Here is a 25025-nt window from a genome sequence, read left to right as displayed (position 1 = left end):
TGCAGAGGAGGAGCAGACCCTGGACAGGAGGAGCCCACCGCTCTCCACCAGACTGTGCCATCATCTGCACCAACAGGTTTGTCCCTTCCTTTTCCTTTGGACTTGGGGGAACCACGTGGGGCTCAGCACAGGGGCCACCAAACCCCCCTGTGTTTGTGCCCCAGGGGGCTGGGTTACACTGCTGGGTTTGGGGGTTAAACCCAATTTCTCTTTGTACCATTGCATTGATTGTAATATTGTTATTAAATTGTAACTCTGACTTATAATCTCTGTTGTGTTGTGTTCATTTCTCCTGCCAGTTCACCTTTAAACCAGCACAATTGACTTCCTTGAATGTTATCCACTTCTACTCATTGAAAGTGAGCAGTTCCATGTTGTTATCCATCCTCAGATGACCTTATGTATTGTTTTATGGTGTTTCAAAGTATAAATCTTAAATTACATTAATAAAATTGGACTTTCCCTTGTCTAGGAGTAGTTCAGCTGTCTGTCACTAAGTTCGAATTGAAAAAGAAAATTACCTTTGTCAGTGGGAACAGCAGGGAAAGGCAGCCTGGTACTTAAATTAGATAAAATATTCATAGTGAGAGCTCTACTTAAATTGTTCATTTAAGCTATTGCTTTGTTTCTAATAGGTCACTAAAAACTGAAACAGAGAGATAGATTTATTTTCTTTTTCCAAATTAAAATATCAGCGAGAATCGTGAGCTACCTCATGTCACAGGACTAATAAGAACCAACTGCATGATTATTTTTGGAGCTACATTAAAAAATACTCCTCCTTTGCAAAGACTCTACTTTTGCATCCATTAGGAGTATTATTGAAAGAGCCAAATAAAAGTTATTGGCACACGTGACCAGGAACTGTATTTTTATTATTTATACAGTACTGGTACTTTACTAAAAAATTAATTAGAATAATATTATTCCTATCACTTCGCTACATCCTGACACCCTTATTAACAGTGTAAAGTCTGCAGTGTCCTGTGACAGGGAGTGCTCTGCCAAATTGTTATGTTGGGAGGCAACATTTTTGCATTGCCTTTGCTAAGGGTGACTGAAAATTACAAGATGTTTTCAGAAAGATCAGTTTTCACCTGTTGCAAAGCTGAAATTTGGGCAACTGCAACCTAACTTCCGAAATTTTCCTAGTCATGTGGCTCTAAATTTTCCCTCTGCTGTTGAATGCTGTGTCCTACAGCACTGTCAGTCAGCAGCAAGTTAACCTGTTTGTGTTTTAAAAAAAGCCTCAGAGTACCATAGGATCCAAACTACAGCTTAAATCTTTTTCCATGTTAAAATAAAAATGGGCCAATTATATTCTTCTCATTTTTCCCTTTGTTTTAACCAATCCCAAACAAAAGCAAAGTAGTAGCTTTGTACTAAATGTTTTCCATTTCCACTTGAAATTGGAATTCCAACTAGTTTTGATATAAATTTGTATTTTAAAACATGTTCTTGAACATCAGCAGTGGAAGAAAGGGATTTTGATTCAAAAAATTCCGTGCAGAACTGTCCCAGTTCATCAGGTGGGACCAGTTTATCCCTATGTGGGTGCGATCAAAGCTGGGCATTCTCCACCCTTTGTGACATTGCCCAGGAACTGTTCCCAATGGCCCATTGGCAGCAGCTGCCCAGGGCACAGCTGAGCCCTCAGGCTGGGAGCTGGCTGGGAAAGAAGCCTGGCAGAGGAGCTGGGAGAACTGCCCTGCAGGGAGTCCTTGGCACCTCCACACCCACCTGAGGGCTCAGCTCTGCCCATGGGCCAGCAACAATTCCAAAATCCCCCCTGACTGCCAGAGTCAGATCCCCCAGTGTGGAACTCCCTGCCCTGGGGCAGGCACTGTGGGCTCCCACCCAAACCTGAGGGGACAGAATCTGGGGGTAAGAAGACCTCAGGGAGTCACTTGTTGGATCCAGAGGAGGACCAAAACCTCAACAGGAGGAGACCACCACTTTCAACCAGACTGCAACTCTCAGCTGCACCAACAGGTTTTCCAGTTTGGACTTTTCCTTTGGACTCAGAGGAACCACATGGGGTTCAGCACAGGGGCCACCAAACCCCACTGTGTTTGTGCCCCAGGGGGCTGGGTTACACTGCTGGGGTTTGGGGGTTAAACCCAATTTCTCTTTGTGTCATTGCATTTACTGTAATATTGTTATTAAATTGTAACTCTGACTTACAACCTCTTTTGTGTTGGGTTCATTTCTCCTGCTGGTTCACCTTTAAACCAGCACAAGAACATATAGAAAATAAGAACAAAAAAACAACAAAGAAATAAACATTCTAAACCACACCCCCTCCCCCGCCCCCCTCCTCCCCCAACTCCAAGAGGCCTGAGTAGTAAAGACTGAGGAAAAAAAAATAAAATCAGTGAAGATAAAAATATCATAAAATATGTATGGTAGATTTTATAAGAGCATATACTTCCTGTAAGGCCCAGTCCTTTTCCATGGTATGATTACAAAACATCTTTAGTGCTGCAAGTGCAAAAAGAAGCAGGCACAGGCAGCTGCCAGTGAGTGTGGATCTTCTCATGACAGGAACACTGTTTCCTAGAAACTCTTTTAAGCACTTAAACAGGTTGCAAGGCAGTGCTGCAGGAGTAACTGATTCATCAGATGTTACAGCTGGCACCAGATCTTGTTGCTACTGTGCCCATTTGATTTGAATCAAACATCCCTGTGGCAAAAGATTTCTTCAAATTGTTTTTGGAAGAGAAGAAGGCTTAAAAATACCGTAAACATGAGTAAGGTAAAATGCACTTCTTTTTAAAAATAGGAAAATTGCTGCATGGAAATATCAGGTATTCTTTGCAAGAGGGCATCTTTTCTATATATTTAAGAAGCACCTGCAGGAAACAGTATGATCAAAAGGTTAGACCCACAAAAGCACCTCAAACAATATATACAACAATATCAATTCTAAATTTACACCTGGTAGACTTACTCTGTCTAAGGGAGCCTGAAATCACTTCTATTTACTGCTATCCAGATCAGCTTAATGCTGAATATTGGGGCTACATGTGACCATCCTTCATAAACTCAGAGGTACAAGGAGTGACAGAGCTTATTTCAGGCAGCAGGGAAAAAAGCAGGAATTTGATTCCATACGCTGTTCAAAAGTATTAAAAGTATTAAATAACCCAGAGCACACAAGCAACCAGAAGCACACATGCTCAATTGTCAAGTTATTTATGGCTGTATTTCCTGTACAAGATGCTTGGATATGATAGAAATGTTTAGTAATCTGAACCACCAATGGCCAGGATGGCAACATTTATTATCACAGTGGTGCCTTCAAGACTGTGCACTGAACTTTCAGTTTGGTGATAAGCTTTAGCAAACTTAACTTGAGCTTAATATTGCTTTTCATCTGGTAAATGGTTATTTGAGTTCCCCAAGGAGCTCCTCTCTGTCTGTGTTTTCAAAGCTCATATCTCTTTTGGCTGCCTTCATGTCATGAGAAGTGTTTTCTCTGCTCATTTACAGACTGCTGTGTGAAAAGCAGCCTCTGGAAATGGCTGGTGGGCAGCACGTTGTAGTCTACAAATGCCATACTGAAAGACAGCGTTAAACTTTTCAGAAGCTACAGGCAACCTTGCTATTTGCACCTTCTCCTTGCAACAACAGTTTGATGCTCTTCAAGTGGAGAAGTGAAGGCAGACACCTCCTATCTCCTCCTTGGCCACTCTGAGTGGGTGCTCCCTGGCACCACTGAGTGGAGTTCCAGGACCACCACACTGGGGACTGACTGTCCCAGTTCAGCAGGTGGGACCAGTTTATCCCTGTGTGGGTGTGACCAAAGCTGTGCATTCTCCACCCTCCATTCATTGCCCACCAACTGTTCCCAATGGCCCATTGGCAGCAGCTGCCCAGGGCACAGCTGAGCCCTCAGGCTGGGAGCTGGCTGGGAAAGAAGCCTGGCAGAGGAGCTGGGAGAACTGCCCTGCAGGGAGTCCTTGGCACCTCCACACCCACCTGAGGGCTCAGCTCTGCTGATGGGCCAGCAACGATTCCAAAATCCCCCCTGACTGCCAGAGTCAGATCCCCCAGTGTGGAACTCCCTGCCCTGGGGGAGGCACTGGGGGCTCCCACCTGCACCTGAGGGGATACACTCTTGGGGTTTGGTGACTTCTGGTACCACTAGTTGGATCCAGAGGAAGACCAGAACCTCAACAGGAGGAGCCCACCACTCTGACCAGACTGTGACATCATCTGCACCAACAGGTTTGTCCCTTCCTTTTCCTTTGGACTCGGGGGAACTACGTGGGGCTCAGCACAGGGGCCACCAAACCCCCCTGTGTTTGTGCCCCAGGGGGCTGGGTTACACTGCTGGGGTTTGGGGGTTAAACCCAATTTCTCTTTGTGCCATCGCATTTATTGCAATATTTTTATTAAATTGTAACTCTGACTTGTAATCTCTCTTGTGGTGGGTGTGTTTCTCCTGCCAGTTCACCTTTAAACCAGCACAGTGCCCCAAGTATCACCAGGGAGGAGGCACAGAGGGTGATGGGGAAGGCAAGAAAGAAAACATCATTAAAGCCTCTGGTTCAGAGGGTCAGACAGGTCTGTGCTCGTGCCCAGAAAAGGCAGGGTGGGCTGGGCAGTCTTTGGCCTTCACGTGGGCACTGTGAGCAGCACACAGAATCATGGAATCATGGACTCACAGAACCATAGAATCATAGAATCATGGAATCATTTGGATTGAAAGAGACTTCCTAGATCATCAAGTCCAATCCTTGATCCAGCACCACTGTGATCACCAGATCATGGCACTGAGTGCCAATCCAATCTCATCTTAAAAACCTTTAGGGACAGTGAACCCACCCCCTCTCTGGGCAGGCCATTCCAATGCCTGACCAACCCCTCTGTAAAGAGTTTCTTTCTGATGTCCAACCTAAACCTCCCCTGGCAAAGCTTCATCCTGTGCCCCCTTGCTTTTGGTTAGTTGCCTGAGAGAAGAGACCAACTCCCTCCTGGGTACAACCTCCTTTCAGAGAGGTGTAGAGAGTGATGAGGTCTCCCTGAGCCTCCTCTTCTCCAGGCTAAACACCCTTAGGATGCTGCCTGAGCACTGAGGAGCTGCAAAGGCACCAGTGCAGGAGCTCCATGTGCTGATGCCACTCCCTGCTGACCCAGTGCAGGAGCTCCATTGCTGCTGCCACTCCCTGCTGTGCCACCCACGAGGATGGGCTGCTCTGGGAAGCTGCAGGAGAGCTCTTACTGTTCATCGATTTCAGTAGACGTGAGAATGTGGTTTCCCACCAAACATAACAGGGAATAGACATATTTGTCCTCGCTATTTCTACCCACACAATGTGTGTTTATTCATTACCCACTCAGCTATCTGTCTTTAATTAGTTCCTCAGCTGAGTACTTCAAGCTGTGCTATAAGAGTCTGGAATGCTTCTTGTTTTACTAATGAATTTAATTTCCTTGATCATCGCTCAGTCACTATGAACTACTGACTCCTCATGTGTAAATAAGAGGGAGGAGATGTGGAGGGCCCCAGACTTGTTTTCTGTGAGGAGTGAGGATTTTTGCTTGCCTAAGTCTCTGTGAGAATGGGAGTACAACCAGGAAAGAGGGCACAAGGAGCAATCTGCAGCATTACCCACCACTTCTCTGAAGATCTCAAGGGAAAGGTCAAGTCTAATCAGTCTTCCTGCAATGCATATCCACACATTCTGCAGAATTCAGAATCCCTGGAGCCCAGAAAAATAAAATTTACAAGGGGACTCTGGAAACATCTGAATATTATTTAAGAACAATTTTGGGTTTTATTTATTCATCTTGCAAAGGGAAAAAAATTTGTGTGGCAAGTCATGGAGTAATTTCCTTATTTTCAGGCATGGAACTGATGTAGATTCATAACTTTGCATGTAACATTTTCTTTCAACACCAAAATATATTTTTTGGAGGCAGGACACTATCTTGTTTTGTCTTGATAAATCCCTGAATGTGTTTGCAACTTCCTATTGATTTGAGATCTTTCTTGATTTGGAGTTTTGCTCATTTACTTTTGGCTGTGAGTGGAGATTTCCAGCCTAAGATAGTGATATAAGTTTATGACAAGTTTATGGAAGTGGTTCCAAGAGAAGTGATGGAGACAGGCCATGCAGCTCCTGGTACATATCCTGGGGTCTCTAGTTTGTTAGCCAAAGCTTCAGGGAAAGCAATCACAAATTGGAAAACAGAAAATTCCCACTGGATGTAAGGAAAATGCATCCACAATTTGAGTGCTTAAGCACCGAAACAGGATGCTCAGAGAGAGAGGGCATCCTTAGAAATGTCCATAAAATGAAGAGAAGAAGCTCTAAGTAACCTGATTTGGCTTTGGAGTTAGTCCTGTTTGAGCAGGAGACTGGACTGAATGACCTGCATAGGTCACTTCCATCCTAAATTACCTTATTACCCTGAGACTTATTTTTTCAACTGAGCTCAGAGGTACTCACAAAATATCTTACGTTTTATGATCTTTAAGATTTTAATATCTTGCCCTGTCTTGCTGGAAAAACATAGAGCAATTTACATCAAGCAATTTGCTTTTGAAATGCTATTTTGCTGTTGTGTTTGATGTTGTTGGCTTCTGTGTGCTTCTCAAAACCTTGGTAGTTCCCTCCCACCTCCTCTCTGGAAAACATTTTCAGCACAATACAAAAGGACTTTCTCAACTTAGGGCTAAAAAGAAATAGAGCTACAATAATGAAAGTTGCCACATGTTTATTATTTAGAGGTTCCAACAGTTCATGGATTGAAGCAAAAGTTCAACACAACACTCCTCCTTTTGTGTCATCAATGCCATGAATGACACACCTATGACTTGAATTTACCCCCTCAGATGCTGCTTTTCTTTCTTCTCAAATCCTCCCTATTTCTTTAAGCATCTTAATTTTATTTGGTTGGATCTTGGACTGCAGGTTGGCTGCAGCTGGGAGAGCTGCAATGCACTCTATGATAATCATATTTTTATTTAATGACTGGCTGTCCTTATGGGACCCCAAATTGCCTAATGCTGTTATGGAGAACAATCTGATTAGCCAACTGAAATACAGTGTGTGCACAGAGGGAAAAGGAAAGAGCCCTCTTTGTATGGGGATATACAGGGAGGAACCTTAGAATGAGTGGGGGTAAAATATCAGTTAATCACATGATAATTTAAGCAGGACTGAAGCCACTGCAAGAATGTTTTCTTTTAGTTTACCAAAGTGGAAACTCAAAATCTCTATCTCAGCATAGGAAATGACTTTGCATTTAAAGAAAACCAAGAGGGAGTGTCCCTCTCCTGAAGCAAATACTTAATTTCATTTAGTTTTCTAAGCAAACCTAATCATTGTTAGAAAATACTGAAGGTTTTGAAGGAAACTGAAGGTTTCTTGGAAATGTTAATGAAATGGAACTACACTGAGCTGATTGGTTTGAAAATTTTACTCTGTTTTGGACATTTTAAAGAGCCTTTTAGTTCAAAGCTTCATTTATGAAATAGAGTTAAACAGTGAGGAAAAAGCTCTTTTGCAAAAATGTTGAAAGTCAGTCACAAGGAGGTGCTTCCATCAATGGGGAATGGGCTTGATATCCAAAATGTTTCTTTTCAAATAACTTCTTATGTTTTTTAGAGTTTCTATAGCAAGAGTTTTTGAGAATTTTTCTCTTCTTTTGGGATGGGAAATTAAAGCATTTTCTGGGGAAATTTCTTTTCTAATACCCTTGTGGGAGCATCTTCATTTTCCTGGAAGACACTCTGCCAACTATGGATCAAATTCACTTCTGTCTGTATTTGAAACATGAAGACAGAAGAACAGCTCAGAACAGCAAGTTCTTTTAAATTTAGCCTTATCATAGCAAATCTGAAAGAAATGACAGTCAAGTGAATGGAACACAGATGCACAAACTGTGTTCTGTGTGTAATAATTGATCTACAATCATTCAGTTCCTCTGTCTCCAAAGGCAGAACTATTTGCAGTGAGAAGGCACAAGTTTTCCTCATGAAAAATATGGCTCTGCTGAATTAGACAGAATCAGATGTGGAGAGGATTCCTCACAAAGGAGAGGTGAAATGCAGGCTTATAAAAATGTTAGAATTTGCTGCTTAATATTGTAGAGTTGAAACCTTCCTAATTCTGCAAGCTTAGCTAATACCTTCCAAGTACAGATTATTGTAAGCTCCTAACAGTAAATGGATAGAACTGCTCTGACTTGCTTTAGTGAGAAAAAAAATTACAATTTTTGTAAAGGAAAGGATGTCCCCCTCATCTCCTTTAAATTCTATCTGAGCTGATTCCAAATTAAAACCTTAAAAACCTTAAAAAATTAAAATTATCAGCATTTTCAAGTTTCTTCTCTGCCTTGAAGAACTAAGTTGGGACCTCACAAAAGGTAAGTTTTAAGCCCAGAAAGGGGGAAGAATTAAAGGGAATTGCAACCTTTCCTCTGAAACCTGCTCTCTAAATCCTGAATTTCTGATGCTTCACAGGTTGCAATGTTAATTTGGAACTCAGCATACTCAGACTCAGAAATTTAACAGTGGATGGTATCCATAGTATTAATTTCTCTATGGCTTTTTAGCCCTTTCCACTCCACATTTGCAAACTTTTCCATAGAAGACAAAGGTCAGAAAAATCCACTAAAAAATAAATCAGAGAAAAGAAATAGGAGGTTAATTTTTCATGTATCTGTTCTCCTTCTCTCAAACTCTTGCTCTATTCCCTTTCACCAGTTCAGACATCACTCACCAACAATGCACAACTTTGCAACCCTGTGTTCCTTTAGGAGTTCTCCATAAAAATCTAGAATGATCTGGAGAGAGGGATCAGGTTACACTCCTTCAAAAATCCCACTAAAAAGGGAGTGGGGTATGATATAAACCCAAACACTGTGAATATGGACATAGGATAGGACTTGGTGGTGGGAGGCTTTGGAACAAAAGCTCTCAGAATTCAGGCCCACGATTAAAGGATGGGGAGAGCAGCCTGTGGGGTGGGAAATCATGACAAAGAGCAGCTGGGTTTGTGGAATCCACCCTGACCTTCCTCTTTACCCATTCACTGGGGAGAAAAGGCTCCACTATTGTCAATCCATTTATTAAGACATAATTAGACAATAATTGGCTCCCTGTACAGGGATCAGTGGGGCAAGTTTAACAAGCACCAAAGGTCTCCAACTCCTCCTTGTTAGCTTCTTCAGCTTGGTGGTTGGACATTTTTAGTCTCACTGAGATCCTCTGTTTGGTGCCAGAGATTGGGTGCTGTGAGGCAAGACAAGCCCTCTCATAACTGGGAATCTTCCATCCTACTGCCCCCCACTTATCTGTGTCTAAATGAGGCTGAATTTGCATGACTTACACATGGTGATGAATGACACTGACCTCACGCTACCTCACCTTCCATCATTTCTCACCATTTTCTGTTCTTTCTGCTCTTTAAATGTCAGACAGTGGTGCACGAATAGGCTGGCCAAAAAAGTTAACAGTGAGAAAGAGTTCAACCTAAAAAATTAATACAGATAATTCCCTCCATATTACACCTGATTTCTAAGATTACTCAGGTTTATGTGGTGAAATTTAAGAGTCACTGTACATTTATCCATGTCACTGGCAGGATTCCAGCAGCTTCTCAACCCACAGTTTAGTCACAGGTTAATCATAGAATGGATTGGGTTGGAAGAAACCTCTGAGATCATCAAGTCCAACCCTTGGTCCAACTCCAGTCCCTTTACCAGATCATGGCACTCAGTGCCACGGCCAAGCTCAGTTGAAAAACCTCCAGGGATGGGGAATCCACCCCCTCTCTGGGCAGCCCATTCCAATGCCTGAGCACTCTCTCTGCAAAGAATTCTTTTCTGCTCTCCAGCTTAAATTTCCCCTGGCAGAGCTTGAGCCCATCGTGCCCCCTTGTCCTATTGCTGAGTGCCTGGGAGAAGAGACCAACCCCCACCTGGCCAGAACTTCCCTTCAGGCAGTTCCAGACAGTGCTGAGGTCACCTCTGAGCCTCCTCTTCTCCAGGCTAAACACCCCCAGCTCCCTCAGCCTCTCCCCACAGCACTTGTGCTCCAGTCCCTTCACCAGCCTCGTTGCTCTTCTCTGGCCCCGCTCCAGCCCCTCAATCTCTTGCCTCAACTGAGGGGCCCAGAACTGAACACAACACTCAAGGTGTGGCCTCCCCAAGGCAGAGTCCAGGGGAAGGGTCACTGCCCCGGGCCTGCTGGCCACGCTAGTTTGGATCCAGGCCAGGATCCCATTGGTCTTCTTGGCCACCTGGGCACACTGGTGGCTCCTGTTGAGCTTCCTGTCCCTCAGTCCCCCCAGGTCCCTCTGCCTGGCTGCTCTCCAGCCACTCTGTGCCCAGCCTGGAGCGCTGCAGGGGGTTGGGGTGGCCAAAGGGCAGGACCTGCACTTGGCCTTGTTGAACTCCATCCCACTGGAATCAGCCCATCTCTCCAGTCTATCCAGATCCCTCTGCAGAGCCCTCCTGCCTTCCAGCAGGTCGACACTCCCTCCCAACTTGGTGTCATCAGCAAATTTGCTGCTGATGGACTCAATCCCCTCATCTAAATCATCACTAAAGATGTTAAACAGGACTGGACCCAACACAGACCCCTGGGGACACCACTGGTGACCGGCCGCCAGCTGGACACAGCCCCGTTCACCAGCACTCTCTGGGTCTGCCCCTCCAGCCAGCTCCTAATGCAGCAGGTTCTCCTGGTTCCTTATGGCATTCCTGCCATCTCTTTCCCGGCACTTCTCTATACACTGTGGAAATTCATCTTTGCATTTTTAAATTTTGTGCCCTGCACAATCGCTTTCCTTACTTTGCTATAGGTGAGAAGTGGGAAGACAGTGACATGCATTACAATCACAAAGGTGTTAAAATGTTTGAAATCATAATTAAAGCAGAACTTTCAGTGCCTTTAATATGAACAGCTACTCTATGCCATCTATCAGACTAATGACTCTTGCTTAAATTCCCTAGGAATCCAGAGACAATACTTTACATGTAATGCTTCTGATACTTCTTTTTTTATTAAAGAAGGTAAAATTAACTGCTATATAATCATAATGATGAGGAGAATTTGAATAAAATTAGCTCTTAATTGCGTTTGAATTCTGTATCTCTGAACCATAAAGCTCCGAACTCCCCTATGGAATGTCACCATTTTTTTCTTTTATGATCAGCTGGAGAATTGATCATGGGCATTCACTGCTCTATGTTTTCATTGCTTCAGCAAATATGCAAAAAGAGTAAAACTTATTAGCTCATTGATATTTGAATTAACTGCCTTTGGTGGTTGACACCAACATATACATTTAGGCAGAATGGAATGCATATGAGAATTAATTAGTAATAGACAGGTCTGGTCCTTATTAAAACTGAGTTTACTGTCTGGCTTACATTTTGTGGTGGATCTGGCACGTGTGGAGATACAAACTGTGGAGTTGTGTTATTCCTCCTCCCCAAATTCAATCTATGTGTAAAACAGATGTAACTTGCATTTTAAAAGGCAGGGTACAGAGAATCTGGCAGGAAAACAGACAGTAAAAATGAACAAGCAGCAGTGCCTTTCCCCTCCAAACAGACACTCTGATCACACTGCCTTATGACCTTAGGAAAAATCTCCAGCAATGTAAACTGCTTTCATAATGAAAATACACACTGAGTGACAGTGCAGTCTGTAATACTCTCATACACTGCCAGCTACAAGGCAAAAGTGTCAGAAATGTCACTCCTTTGAACATCCAGACTCTACCAGGGCTTGGCAAAGATGGAAAAGAATTAAACACCAAGGGGTCAGACTGCATCAAGAGCCAATGCTTGCAGTTAAAATCATCTTTCTTCTCTATATTCTAACAATACCAGTCCCATATAAAGGTCTTCTTTTTTTCCTTCTTCTTTGTACCTTGGCTTAGTGACGTACAGATGGCACAAACTGTAAAAATGCTGTTTTTCCCAATGTGCCAACATTATATTTTTGATTCTCCTTTTCCTTTTTTCTCTTGCACTGTTTGGAGGCATCCTGTTGCTTCAGCCAGACATAAAAAGACATGTCCAGTAGGGCAATGGCTAAATTGGATGTGATCTGTACTGCTTCCTGCTCTGTGAGATGAGTATGGTTTGCTTCCAGAAAGTAAACAGAGCAAAACCTGGCAATGAGTGGGATACATTAGAGAGTACTCATATATAGCCCATGATTAAATATGACTCTATGTCAAAATTGCCACTTGACAAGTATTTATTCCATGAATACACTTGTATGAAAAGTTGGAACTGAAAGAGGATTTTATGGCCATGTTATAAACCTCAGAAAAAGGTGCTTTACTGTAGAAGTGTTGACAGCTTGTAAATCATTAATCTTACCAATTCCTTGTGGGTTTTTCAGATAATGTAAAAGAAACCTTACATTTAGGGTGGCATGCAGAAAACTCTCAATGAATCTTACAGTGCTCTGGAGACTTAATTTCTCCCAAATATCAAGGCCAACTTGTTCAAAGGAGGAGGAGAAATGAATCTAGAATGATTAGCCAAGATTAAGTATTATCACAAACTAAGAAAATATTATTGGAACTTAAAGAATTCCAACCACACATGTCCAAATGCTGTTTGCCCTGCCCAGCACTCCCCACCCTCAAACTTAAAGACAATTCCAAGCTGAGTTGCAATTCCAGAGGCATTAGGTCTTCTCATTTTGGTATTGTCCACTACAGATCATCTAAGGTGGAGCTTATCTAGTTGCCAACTTGCAAAACAGGGTGTTTTACATTGTACTCAAAGGTTTTGGCTGTCTGACATCACTTTTGAGTGTAACTATAGTGTTTCTGAGAATTGCAAATTAAAAAGGATGACAAAGCCCTCAGCCAAAGATCAGCACTTAGAGCACTTTGCTGTTTGGGAAGGACATGAGAACACATTGTCCCAGTTCAGCAGGTGGGACCAGTTTATCCCTGTGTGGGTGTGACCAAAGCTGGGCATTCTCCACCCTCCATTCATTGCCCACCAACTGTTCCCAATGGCCCATTGGCAGCAGCTGCCCAGGGCACAGCTGAGCCCTCAGGCTGGGAGCTGGCTGGGAAAGAAGCCTGGCAGAGGAGCTGGGAGAACTGCCCTGCAGGGAGTCCTTGGCACCTCCACACCCACCTGAGGGCTCAGCTCTGCTGATGGGCCAGCAACGATTCCAAAATCCCCCCTGACTGCCAGAGTCAGATCCCCCAGTGTGGAACTCCCTGCCCTGGGGGAGGCACTGGGGGCTCCCACCCAAACCTGAGGGGAGAGAATCTTGGGCTTTGGGGACTTCTGGGACCACTCACTGGATCCAGAGGAAGACCAGACCATGGCCAGGAGGAGCCCACCACTCTTGCCCAGACTGTGACATCATCTGCACCAACAGGTTTGTCCCTTCCTTTTCCTTTGGACTCAGGGGAACCACGTGGGGCTCAGCACAGGGGCCACCAAACCCCCCTGTGTTTGTGCCCCAGGGGGCTGGGTTACACTGCTGGGTTTGTGGGTTAAAAGCAATTTCTCTTTGTGTCATTGTATTTATTGCAATATTTTTATTAAATTGTAACTCTGACTTATAATCTCTTTTGTGTTGGGTTAATTTCTCCTGCCGGTTTACCCTTAAACCAGCACACACACGTAAGGGAAGCCACAAGAGGACAAACTTTGTCCTATGTCCATCTTTAAATTTCTATTTCAGCATGACAAAAAAATGCCCTGAATTCATAGGAACACTAGAGGTTTTTCAGCTCCTATTTTCAGGACAGGTAAAGTTTTATTCACATGGCCAGAAACAACCTGTACCTGAAAAAGTCAGCAAGCCACAGTCTGTTTTCTTGAGCGGGGGGTGTGAGAATATGAAGAAATCTCTCAGAAACATGAAGACTCTGCAGGAGGGATACAAGCACTGCTTGCTGGAGAAAACGTTTCTGCACAAAGACCATGATTAAGTCTGGTTAAAGTTCTCACTGCAAGTTAATTATGCAGTATGAAATAAAGGTGAAGGGAAAGTGATAGTCTCAAGAATGGGAAATGACATCTTTTAAATCAGATATTAAACAACTGCAAAAGAGTCGATTTGTTTACTTCGAAAATTGTAGAAAAATTACCTAGTGGGGCATTTTTTTTTCTCTTGGGTCTCTGAGGAAAACAATTGAATATGAAGAACAATTAGAGTGGTTTGATTAACTAAAGTGGAGGATCCTTCCCCGGTCCGAAGTGAAGACTAAGTGAAATTTTATCACCTTCAACAAAATGCACTGAAAGAATCAAGTCAGTCTGAAATAGCACTTGTTGGCTGTCAGGCTGCTTTTGTTGGAAGGAAGGTTTTCCCTCTCCTGTTTTGCTGGTAGCATTGAAGTGAATGACTGTGATAAGCACTGAGCACAATGTCTTGGTGTGCTTTGGATGAATTTGTATTCCACTTGAATTGCACAGTGTACAATCCAGAGCAACATAAAGACATGCTGGGGTAATAGATGTGGAAACTCAGCAGACAAATATTCACATGTACTAAAGGCAGCTACATTACTGGGGGGAAAAAAACAACTAAACTCTTACATGGATCAAATTTTGAATCTGTATTCACTCTAATGAACTTATCAGGAGTGATTTGAAAGTCATAAGAAATTAAAAAATTAAAAGTGTGTGGATATATCCAGCAATAAAAGCAAACAATAGGGAAATGTTTAAAAATCTAGAGACTTTAATTGATTTTCTGACCTGAGTGGCAGAGAAGTAATTAACACCTCAAATGGGAATTGTCTGAATTTCAGATCTGCAATCCCATCACACAAGCTTCCTGTGGAATCAGTGCTTCAGAAGGTTCAAACCAAGAATTTTTATATTTTTGTGCAAGCACTCAGGCTTTGGTTTTTAGTGGGAGGTTTCACTGATGTTAATTTTCATTTGCTACAGTATTTTCACTGTAAGATGAGTCACTGTATTACTGGAATGTTGTCTAAGATACAGTAGGAGTAAATAGTTTCTACTGAAATTCCAGTTAGATCTTTTAACAATGAAGGTAGGGGGTTTTTTGTTTGTTTTCTGGGATACTCTCCATGTTACCTTTCCTATGGATGCAACAGCAACATCACTGCTGATCTGACTGAGCCAACACACTGCACACTGTAATTCTCCTGCTGGAGAATTGACCTTGTTCACAGGGTTAATGTGAGACTGAAAACTGCACTGTAAGACTCTGCTATTTTTTGCTGAAACTCAGGTGGTGCCGTTGAAAAACAAGTTCAGGATGTTGAAAGTGCCCTTAATTTGCAGTGTGCACGTGGAACTGTGAATTTATTTTCATTCCAAGCAACAGTTCTGAGTCCCCACCTGCACATGTGAGGCATAAGAAGTACTTAAGGACTACAAAAAGACACCTTGCCAAGGATGGCTGCCTGTAAGCACCAACCTGGCACTGGCTGCCTGGATTAGATAACCAGAGAGTGCTTTTAATACAAACCCAGAGTCACAAAAAATGCTGAGGTCCAAACCCTGTCTGAACACGTAAGCAAATTCTGATGGAACACTCTAGAAGGAAGTACAAGGCTCAAGCCATCTGCTTCCTCCTCTGCACTTTGAAGATTAAACATAATAGAAGTAAAACACACGCCCAAAAAGTGATTAATGGCTCAGAAATCAGTCTCATTATTGGGAGGATAAAAATTGTACAGCAGAGGAGATGGAAAAAAACATAAATATGAGGTGTGGAAAAAACATCTCCTTCTTAAATATTGTCTTTGTTATAAGGAAAATGGGACAAAAGGAAAACAGACTCAAGGAGAAAAGCAAATCTAGAGCAGAATAGTCAGTCTGTCCCCTCTGGGCTTATAAAGAGCCAACTCGAAGCAACATCCTTGGGAAGTCCTTGGGAAAAGGATACTCTTTGCAGGTTACAAATATAGGAGCTTTGTGAACAGCACTATTTTCCTAAGGGGAATGAAAAAAAATTCCTGAGAAGGTGCCAGAAGTCGCAAAAGTAATTTTGATTCAATATGATTATTGCTGAAATCTCTGTAACAAAAGCCCCAATATAGAAGGCTAAGCTCTTCAGTTTGGTTTCAAAAGAAATTACCAGCTCCATTTTTGCAGCCTTGATCTACCACCTCAGGCTGAGATTAGGCAAGAAAACCCCCTCAACATACTTGTGTCTTTCTCTAAAGGGAGAAGGCTCAAGGTGCCCCTTAGCAGCCAGGAGGGCTCTGCAGAGGGATCTGGAGAGACTTGAGAGCTGGGCTGATTGCAATGGGATGGAGTTCAACAAGGCCAAGTGCAGGTCCTGCCCTTTGGCCACCCCAACCCCTGCAGCACTCCAGGCTGGGCACAGAGTGGCTGGAGAGCAGCCAGGCAGAGGGACCTGGGGGGACTGAGGGACAGGAAGCTCAACAGGAGCCAACAGTGTGCCCAGGTGGCCAAGAAGGCCAAGGGGATCCTGGCCTGGATCCAAACTAGCGTGGCCAGCAGGCCCAGGGCAGTGACCCTTCCCCTGGACTCTGCCTTGGGGAGGCCACACCTTGAGTGTTGTGTTCAGTTCTGGGACCCTCAGTTGAGGAAAGAGATTGAGGGGCTGGAGCGGGGCCAGAGAAGAGCAACGAGGCTGGAGAAGGGACTGGAGCACAAGTGCTGTGGGGAGAGGTTGAGGGAGCTGGGGGTGTTTAGCCTGGAGAAGAGGAGGCTCAGAGGTGACCTCAGCACTGTCTGGAACTGCCTGAAGGGAAGTTCTGGCCAGGTGGGGGTTGGTCTCTTCTCCCAGGCACTCAGCAATGGGACAAGGGGGCACGATGGGCTCAAGCTCTGCCAGGGGAAATTGAAGTTGGAGAGCAGAAAGAAATTCTTTGCAGAGAGAGTGCTCAGGCATTGGAATGGGCTGCCCAGAGAGGGGGTGGATTCCCCATCCCTGGAGGTTTTTAACCTGAGCTTGGCCGTGGCACTGAGTGCCATGATCTGGTAAAGGGACTGGAGTTGGACCAAGGGTTGGACTTGATGACCTCGGAGGTCTTTTCCAACCCAATCCATTCTGTGATTCTGTGATTACAATGGAGTAGCAGAAAGGGGTGGACAAGGCTCAGTGCAGGAGGGCTGAGAGTCCAGGTCCCACTGTGTAAATATTGGTACAAGTGGAATAGGTCTGTGAAGGGATTTTAATCAGTGTCCTAAAGTTACATGAAGAGTAAAGATGATTAATTAGGGGTCCTGTGTTGGCCTTTATTTCTAGATCCTGCACAGAAGGAAAACAAGAGACTTTCCCTTCTCTATTCAATATTACAGTGGAGTCTCAAGGCCTGATTTTCTCTTTATATTTTCAACTCCAGAGAATCTGAGATAAAGAGCCACTGCCATTCTGAAGTCTGACTCTCACACAGCAGTGGTCAGGGAGGACAGCTTTGCTTTCAGTCTGATTAGATTTGACATTTGCTTAAAATCCTTGCTTTATCTTTGGATCATTGCAATACAGTGCCAACCCCCCCATGAAATGAATATCCTGGTTATGCACCTCCATAAAGCTGGGGAATTCTGCTTTCCTGGTAGATCACTGCTGAGAGAAATCCTTAGCTGTTGAGAAAGAGCTCCTCAGCACTAAAATAGCAAATGGGAAAGAGACATCTTGGATGTTTTATCTAAGGCACAAGAAAGGCCCCAGGCCACATTTATGGGATTTTTGTAACAGTGTTTTCATCATTCTGGTAGAACATGGCAAGTTAAGGAGATTTTTAGAGTGGTAACAAAGCCTCTTTTTGCTGACTGCCTTTCAGGATGCAAATAGTGCTTTGTGAGGTGCAGTAAAATATTAAAAATAATTCTGAAACACAGAGATGGATAGTCATGCATGAACAAATTGTCCCAAGATTGGCCAGAACAGCCTTGATCAGATCATAAAGCAGGGGAATAGAAAATTAAAACTGTCATTTGTGGGACCAAAATGAAGTCTAAATTTCTAAAGAAGAATTTATTATTTTTGCAACAGAAGAACAATTACAATTCTGCAGTGTACTCCTTGGTTTCTATCCAACTAATGGCTCTGAGGTGAATGATTTCCAGGGCAATATAAGTTGTCACAGTCCTAGCAGATTCTGCAATCACAATGAGAAATGCTTCAAAACAGGCCAATTTTTATTTGACTGCTTAGGCATTGTTACCTTTTCCATCTTCCTTCCAAGCAGAACCAAACTCTGCCTTGCTTTGCCAGTCTCCATAACTGTAACTCCATTTCATTTCCACATGGAAGTGAACTGGATACAGGAACTGTGCTGGGACGAGGCTCAACATCTCTAGCACTGATAATGTTGGGTTTGATTCATGCAATACACACCAAAAATATTTATTTGTGCTGTTTGTGGTTTGTGTTTTTTTAAAAATTAATTTATTTTTAATACTTTCCCATAAATTACACACTTCAGATCTTTCTTCCAATGTAGGACAAATGCACACTTTTAAATTTAGGAATTTTCCCCAGGACAGAAACCTTGTTTTCCACAAGTTGAGACAGGAGTAGTTGGGGGTACAGCAGCTGTTGCAAATGTTCAAGAAAGAATACAAAGGGGAATATAAAATATCTATACTGGGAGTATAAAATTGGAGCTTTTACTAACTGCAAAAGACCAGAGTTCATACTATCCCCTGTGAGAAAACTTAAATCAGCTTTTTCTGTGGTCATGGAAGTAAATTCCAATTTATTCATAGACAAAGATTTTTTTGAACTACAAATCATATCTGCAAAGTTCATAGAGAAAATTAAATTAATCAGGATGTTAGGAATCCACTTGTTGAGCATCCCAAAAGGTTGTGTCACTGTGATAAAGGCTATTCCTGCTCTAATGAGGTTTTTTATACCAATATTTAGAAGGGTCACCCTTTGGGGCTGGTATTTCTAGAAGCACTCAGATTCAGAATATGAGGAATACATGAGCAAGAAAGATGCTGGTTTTTATTTTTTTCATTACAAAAACGTGTATCAATCATAGCTGAGACACAGACAAACACAGGCTGACCTGTGAGTTGTCAAACACCACAAATAACGAGCAGCAAATAGATGATGTCAAAGGTTGCAAACATCCCATGGTATTTCTTTCTGCTCATTAGGCATCAGATTCATCAACAAAACCTGGAGGGATCCTTTGCACAACCCAAAAAGACCATGAACAGAAAAAGAGGCAAAGCACATTGAGTTGGCTCACTGAGCAATGGCCCAAGGTTTTGGGGCACTGCACTGGCACCCAGAAAGCTCTTTACAGACCATACAAATATTCTTTATTTTAAATTAAACCAGGCAACCTTTTTTTACTGCCCATCTTGTAACAGAATGACCTTCAAACACAGAGGACAAATATAACACGTGTACCAACTCAACAGACTTTAGATGTTTGAAGTGTGATTTAGGAAGGCCTTAAGCAGTTGCTCTGCCTTCAGTGGTGAATTTCACTCCTGAAATATAAAACAGATTGAAGGAAAAGTACAGTCCTCCTCACTGCTTCTCAACTTTCTTGTGTGTGAAGTGGAAATTTAGCCATTATCCCGATTTACTCCATCGCCTGCAGAGCAAACAGGAGGATGTGCATCTCCTATCAGCACTGAGCCTGGAAATGAGAAACTACTACAAAACTCCCAATGGAAACACCTAGCCTTGCTCCAGCTAACATCTGAGAACAACCCTGCCAAAGCCTTTACACCTGTAAACAGTTCTCAGTGGTGAGTTTTGCCATCCCACCACTATTCATATAACATAAGCAGAGTTTACAGTGATATGCTTAGCAAGGATAATGACCCTGACAGGAGCACCCAACAGAAACACACATGCTGGGAGACATTCCTATGAAATCTGTGTTACTGCACAAAGCTCCATAAACTCAGCTGAATAATCAAAGCTGTCACATTTACCAGAAAGGAAAGACAAATATCGACATTTCAAATATAAAGATAAGCCATTCCATGTGCATTTTTGTAGGGGTGACAGTGTGTTTGTGGATTCCCTGATGTCTGAGGTGATGAAGGGATTGATATGGAGCAGTTCAGAGTGTATCCTTGAAGGAAAGCAGTTTGGAGTACACCCTTAAGAAGCAGGAGCCACCTGTGGAATGTGGGACACCCTGGAGACAGTGGAATGTTTCCATGTATGCCTGGTGAGCTGACTGGCCAACAGTGTGATGGCATGTTGCATACAAGACTAGATAAAAGGTGAAGCTGTAACTAAAAATAAAGTTGTAAACTCTTTTTTCAAGCCTTCTGATGTTGCTGTCCCTGATCCTCTTCTGACCATCATTAACTCGCACCCCCTCTACACATTTTCATAGACAAAATTCCTCAAATCACATCATGCTTTCATGGAAAAAGTCTCTTGAGTGCACAGCCCTTTCCCTAAACTCACATGACGTGTCTCCCAAGTTACCACTACCCAAGTTATCACTACCCAAGTTACCATTTCTACCCAGGAGTAAGAGGAGGAAAACCAGTGCACTTACGGTCGCCCTGGCAGCGCACGGGCCCCACCGACACCTTGGCCTCGGAGCCCGGCCGGTCCACGTCGCCCACCACCACCTGGCTCACAGGGAGGTGCTCCTTGTAGGACAACATCCCACTGTCCTTCCTCCTGAATCACAGAGACACACAAAGAAAGCCAGTGTGAGATGTGTGGAATTGTTTTCCTCCATCATTGTTATGGTTCGGCAGCCCAAGCACCGAAAGAACAGGTATCGACAGTTACATCAGTCCACTCATCAGTCACTAAGAACCTCTCTCAAGTGACGTCATTATCAGCCCACTGATCACTCACTGCCTGAAACCTGTCTCAAATGACATCATTGTGATGCCAAAGGGTTTGTGATTTTTTCATTTTTTCGTTTTTGTAGATTTTAGAAATACTTGTATCTGTAGTAAAAAACAAATTTAGTGTGCTAATATTTCTAGCAGCTTAAGTTCAATGTTTATACATGCCAAGCTATGCTGCTTATCAGTAGCTGAAATTCTTTTAGTTGTTTAGACTCACAGACTATTCTGAGCTGGAAGGGACCCACAAGGATCATCGAGTCCAACTCTTCAGTCAATGGCCCACACAGGGGATTGAACCCATGACCTTGGAGTTATTACAACCAAGTTTTAACCAGCTGAGCTGATCTCAGGATTGTTCTTCAAGGCAGAAAAGCTGAAGACTATCAGAAAGGCCTGAAAAATGAGACATAAACGTAAGCCAACAACCTTGGGTCTAAGAACACTGGAAAACCTCCAAGAGCCCTGTGTGTGCTGAGGAAGACAAAAATGAAGGTCAGAGGGTCCCGCTGACCCCAGACTCAAATCCTAAAGGGGTAACCAGGGGCAGGACGGGGCTGGACTGAGAGTTGTGTGACCTGGGGATTGGGTGGAGCATATTATAAAAGCCATGGAAATTGGTGTTTGGGGTGCACGTCAATATGTGTTCCTGTGGGCCCTGGGCCTGATATTAAAGGACTTTCACTTTTTATCTTATCCCACACTAACTTGGCTCAGAGTCCCGTTTTTGGGGTCTCTCACAGCATCAATTGGACCAATAACTTTGCCTGTTCAGTGGGAACAAGATGGACAGCAGTTCCCAGGGACACAGAGCAGCTTTCTGGCCAGCCCTGGGCTCGGCTGCTCTGCTGGGAGTCCCCATCATTGGCTGAAGATCTCATTGACTTCTGAGAGGGAGAAAAACCTTTCTGCATCCTAGAAGAGTAGCTGCTTTAAGCTGGTTTCTGCCAGTTACTATCCTAACCATACAACAGCACTTCCTTTATATTTAGTATTCTTAGTATTATGTTTAAAAAAGAGAAGTTAAAGACTAATTGTCTGGAAATGCTTGTTAGCTTAGTCCTGTCATTCCTAACAGTAAGAGCCTAAATCCAAGAGGCCAAACTTGTGAATCAAACCATTAGTATGCAGGTAAAAATTCATTCTAAAATTCCATTTATAGTCATGCCTTACACCCCCTCATTTCAACTGCAGCAAGTAACCCAGTGCCTTTTCATGGCTAGACCAAATCACTCTGCACATTCACAACATTTTTCCTTTACTATTTCGAGAGCTGAATCCAACTGGCTTCTTGAGTGCAGTTTCTTCCAAAGAGAAAATGAAATGAACCAAATTTAATTAGGTACTTTCTCCATCAGCTGGTTGGGTTTTTTATCTTTTTTTTTTTCTTTCATTTTCTTTTTTCTTTTTTTTTTGTGTCCCTTGTTGTTGGTGGTTGGTGGTTTTTGGATTAGTTTTGTTGTCTTTGGGTCGGTGTGTGTTTGTTTTGTTTTGTTTTTTTGATATAAAGTCATATATAGAAAGCTAAATTATCCACACACACACAAAAATGCCCTATACATAGTGTTAGGACTATACTTTTTGACACCAAAGAAAGTCAGAGGAAGCAAAATAAACCCAGATAGATAGATAGATAGATAGATAGATAGATAGATAGACAGATAGATGGATAGATAGATAGATAGATAGATAGATAGACAGATAGATGGATAGATAGATAGATAGATAGATAGATAGATAGATAGATAGATAGATAGATAGATAGATAGATAGATAGATAGATGGATATATGGATGGATGGATAGATAGATAGATAGATAGATAGATAGATAGATAGATAGATAGATGGATGGATAGATAGATAGATAGATAGATAGATAGATAGATAGATAGATAGATAGATAGATGGATAGATAGACTGATAGATAGCCAGATAGATAGATAGATAGATAGATAGATAGATAGATAGATATAAAGAGATTTTTTTTTTACTTCTTTCTTTTTAGCTCTATCCTGACATGTAATTGAGTATCTACAGTAAGCAACTTTTTGATCTAAAAAAAAATCAATCCCTTTGTTCAAAAATACCATAGTAGAAAGGATGAATTCAGGGTCTGGAAAAGGTAACTGACCACAAACTATAAATATAACCAGGAATATGAGTCGTTTTCAGCTCTAACTTGGATGACTCCAAGATCTGACTCGTTTTATTGCCAATAACCAGGCAGCAGAGCTGTTGTAATGCTCAGAGTCTTCCAGCAGCACAGGACTGTCCTCCAGATATCACTCTTACTGGGTCCATGGAAAGCAAAACATCTTTTTAAACAGAAGCACAACTAAAGAGATTAAGAAAATAATCATCACACTTCCAAATGGCTCATTGGAACGTGTGTCTGTTCCCTGTGATGAAGAGAGTAATAAAACATTTAATTACTAGAGCTTTTCAAACAGCAGGTGACTGTCTTCCTTAATCTGTATGTTCTTCCCCTTCAGAGGGAATTCCTTTGTGTTACATGACCCTTTGCATTGCTGGGGCCATTAACCCTCTTCAGCTGAGGTGGGTACAGGATTGTTGGAGAGGAAGGAACAGGGAGAGGAGGAAGAGCTTCACAGGCTGTGCTGGTTTGTAACATGGTGCTTTTCATCCCCAGATTGCCATGCCCTTTACAAAGGTGTCCTTTTCATCAATTTGGAGACAAGCAATATGAGCAAAGAAAGATTAAAGGACTTTGCATTTAAGAAAGAAAAAAGGGAATAACAAAGCCAGGTATGTAGACCTGCTCTCTGTGGCTGCTCCATGGGACTCACTCCCTCCTAATAGAGGATAAATGTAGGTCATAATTCACTCTTTCTGAGCCTTTCCTCAGAGACTGGCCTTCTCTGCTGATTTTCACTCTTTCTAAAAAGCCTTTAAAGCTGGACATAACTCTTTAAAATAAAGAATTCTTCAAAGAGCGGTAAAAAGAAAACTATTGGCGTTTCTCTTCTTTCTTTCCTTTCTCACAAAAAGAGCTAATATTTCAGCTCCAAATAAGGATGTTAAAGGGCAGCACTTTTCCTGTCACCAGTAGCTTTCACTTTCTTTGAAGGAAAGAAAAAAAGGAGCAGTAAATTTTTTTCCCCTTTTTACTGATCATGTTTCTACTAATTTTAATATTTTATTTATGCACTTAGTGATGTGGTCACTTTAAAGCTGTTGCTATGGCAATAAAAGTAAATGTTAGAGCTCTTTTCAGAACTAGCCTTATTTTCTGGTTGTTTCCTTGTCTCGTCATTCTGCTCTGCACTGAAAATATTTGGCCTGGGAGTCCTGGAGTCAGAGTTGAGAGGACTGTGCTGGTTTTTTCTCCAACAGAACCTGTGCAGTTCTTACTCTCTTAAAAAACCAGGAAAATGATAATTTTGGCCCCCATGCACACCAATAAGACAAAGATTCAGAGATTGAATTTGCTCTGCCTTTCCAAGGTATTTGCAGTTCCTCTGGACACACTAATCAGTGCTGACAAAGTCCAAAAAGTTTGAAAGCAAAGACTGATTATTATGCTTGACTTTGTACTACACACTTAAGAAATAATCACAGCTGGAACACTCAATTCCTGCAAGTGATAATGCCCCTGCCGGTACTTAAAGACTTGGCACATTAAGAGGGTGGAGAAAGTCTCTGAAGTTTTTCCTCACCAAAGAAAATCCCCTCAAGAGAATAAAGATTGAATTCCGAGTGTGTCATATTCCTATTAATAGCCAAATGGGAGATGAATGAATCTGATCAAATCCTGTAATTATTACCAGGAGATATTGATGAAATCTCAGTGTCATTTTCTATTCCTAATTTCTTTTCCTATATAGAACAGTCTGCAAAGTGCCTCAGGGTGCCTTTGAATGAAAGTAGCAGATATTACTGTGAGATTTATCATTGTTTTGATTATGATCATCTACTTACTCTTTATAAGCATTCTGTGGTATGTAAAAGGGAAATGCATTATGCATGTATCAGCAAATGACATATCCAGAGTAATGATAAGGTTCTCTATCGTTATTAATTCGTTTATATATAATGATTTAATACAACCAGACTTCTGCTGCTGGAGTAATTTATTTTCTCTGATTTTATTAGACATCACTTAATTCTCAGCCCAGCCCTACAAAGGAGAACAAACAAAGAACAGGTTACAGCGAGGAATGGACTCAGGTTTTAAAGATACGGTTTCACGAGTTGAGGAACTGAAATTGTTTGGAGAATACAAATAAAACACCTCCTGGATTGAAAGTGTAGT

The 25025-nt window shown here is 42.4% G+C and overlaps 1 protein-coding gene across 2 annotated transcripts in view; it reads right to left on the bottom strand.

Annotated features, from left to right (window-relative positions):
- Positions 1-25025, bottom strand: part of CNTNAP2 (contactin associated protein 2) — a 1051893-nt gene that overhangs the window by 174616 nt on the left and 852252 nt on the right. For both annotated transcript variants that reach the window (XM_071559619.1, XM_071559620.1), the window contains one exon: positions 20448-20575. In XM_071559619.1, coding sequence (XP_071415720.1) covers positions 20448-20575 — 128 coding nt within the window. The remainder of the gene's footprint in view (positions 1-20447; positions 20576-25025) is intronic.

This window comes from Pithys albifrons, chromosome 7 (genome assembly GCF_047495875.1).
Source record: "Pithys albifrons albifrons isolate INPA30051 chromosome 7, PitAlb_v1, whole genome shotgun sequence".
NCBI classification, from domain to species: Eukaryota; Metazoa; Chordata; class Aves; order Passeriformes; family Thamnophilidae; genus Pithys; species Pithys albifrons.
This window is presented reverse-complemented; position numbering and strand designations above follow the sequence as displayed.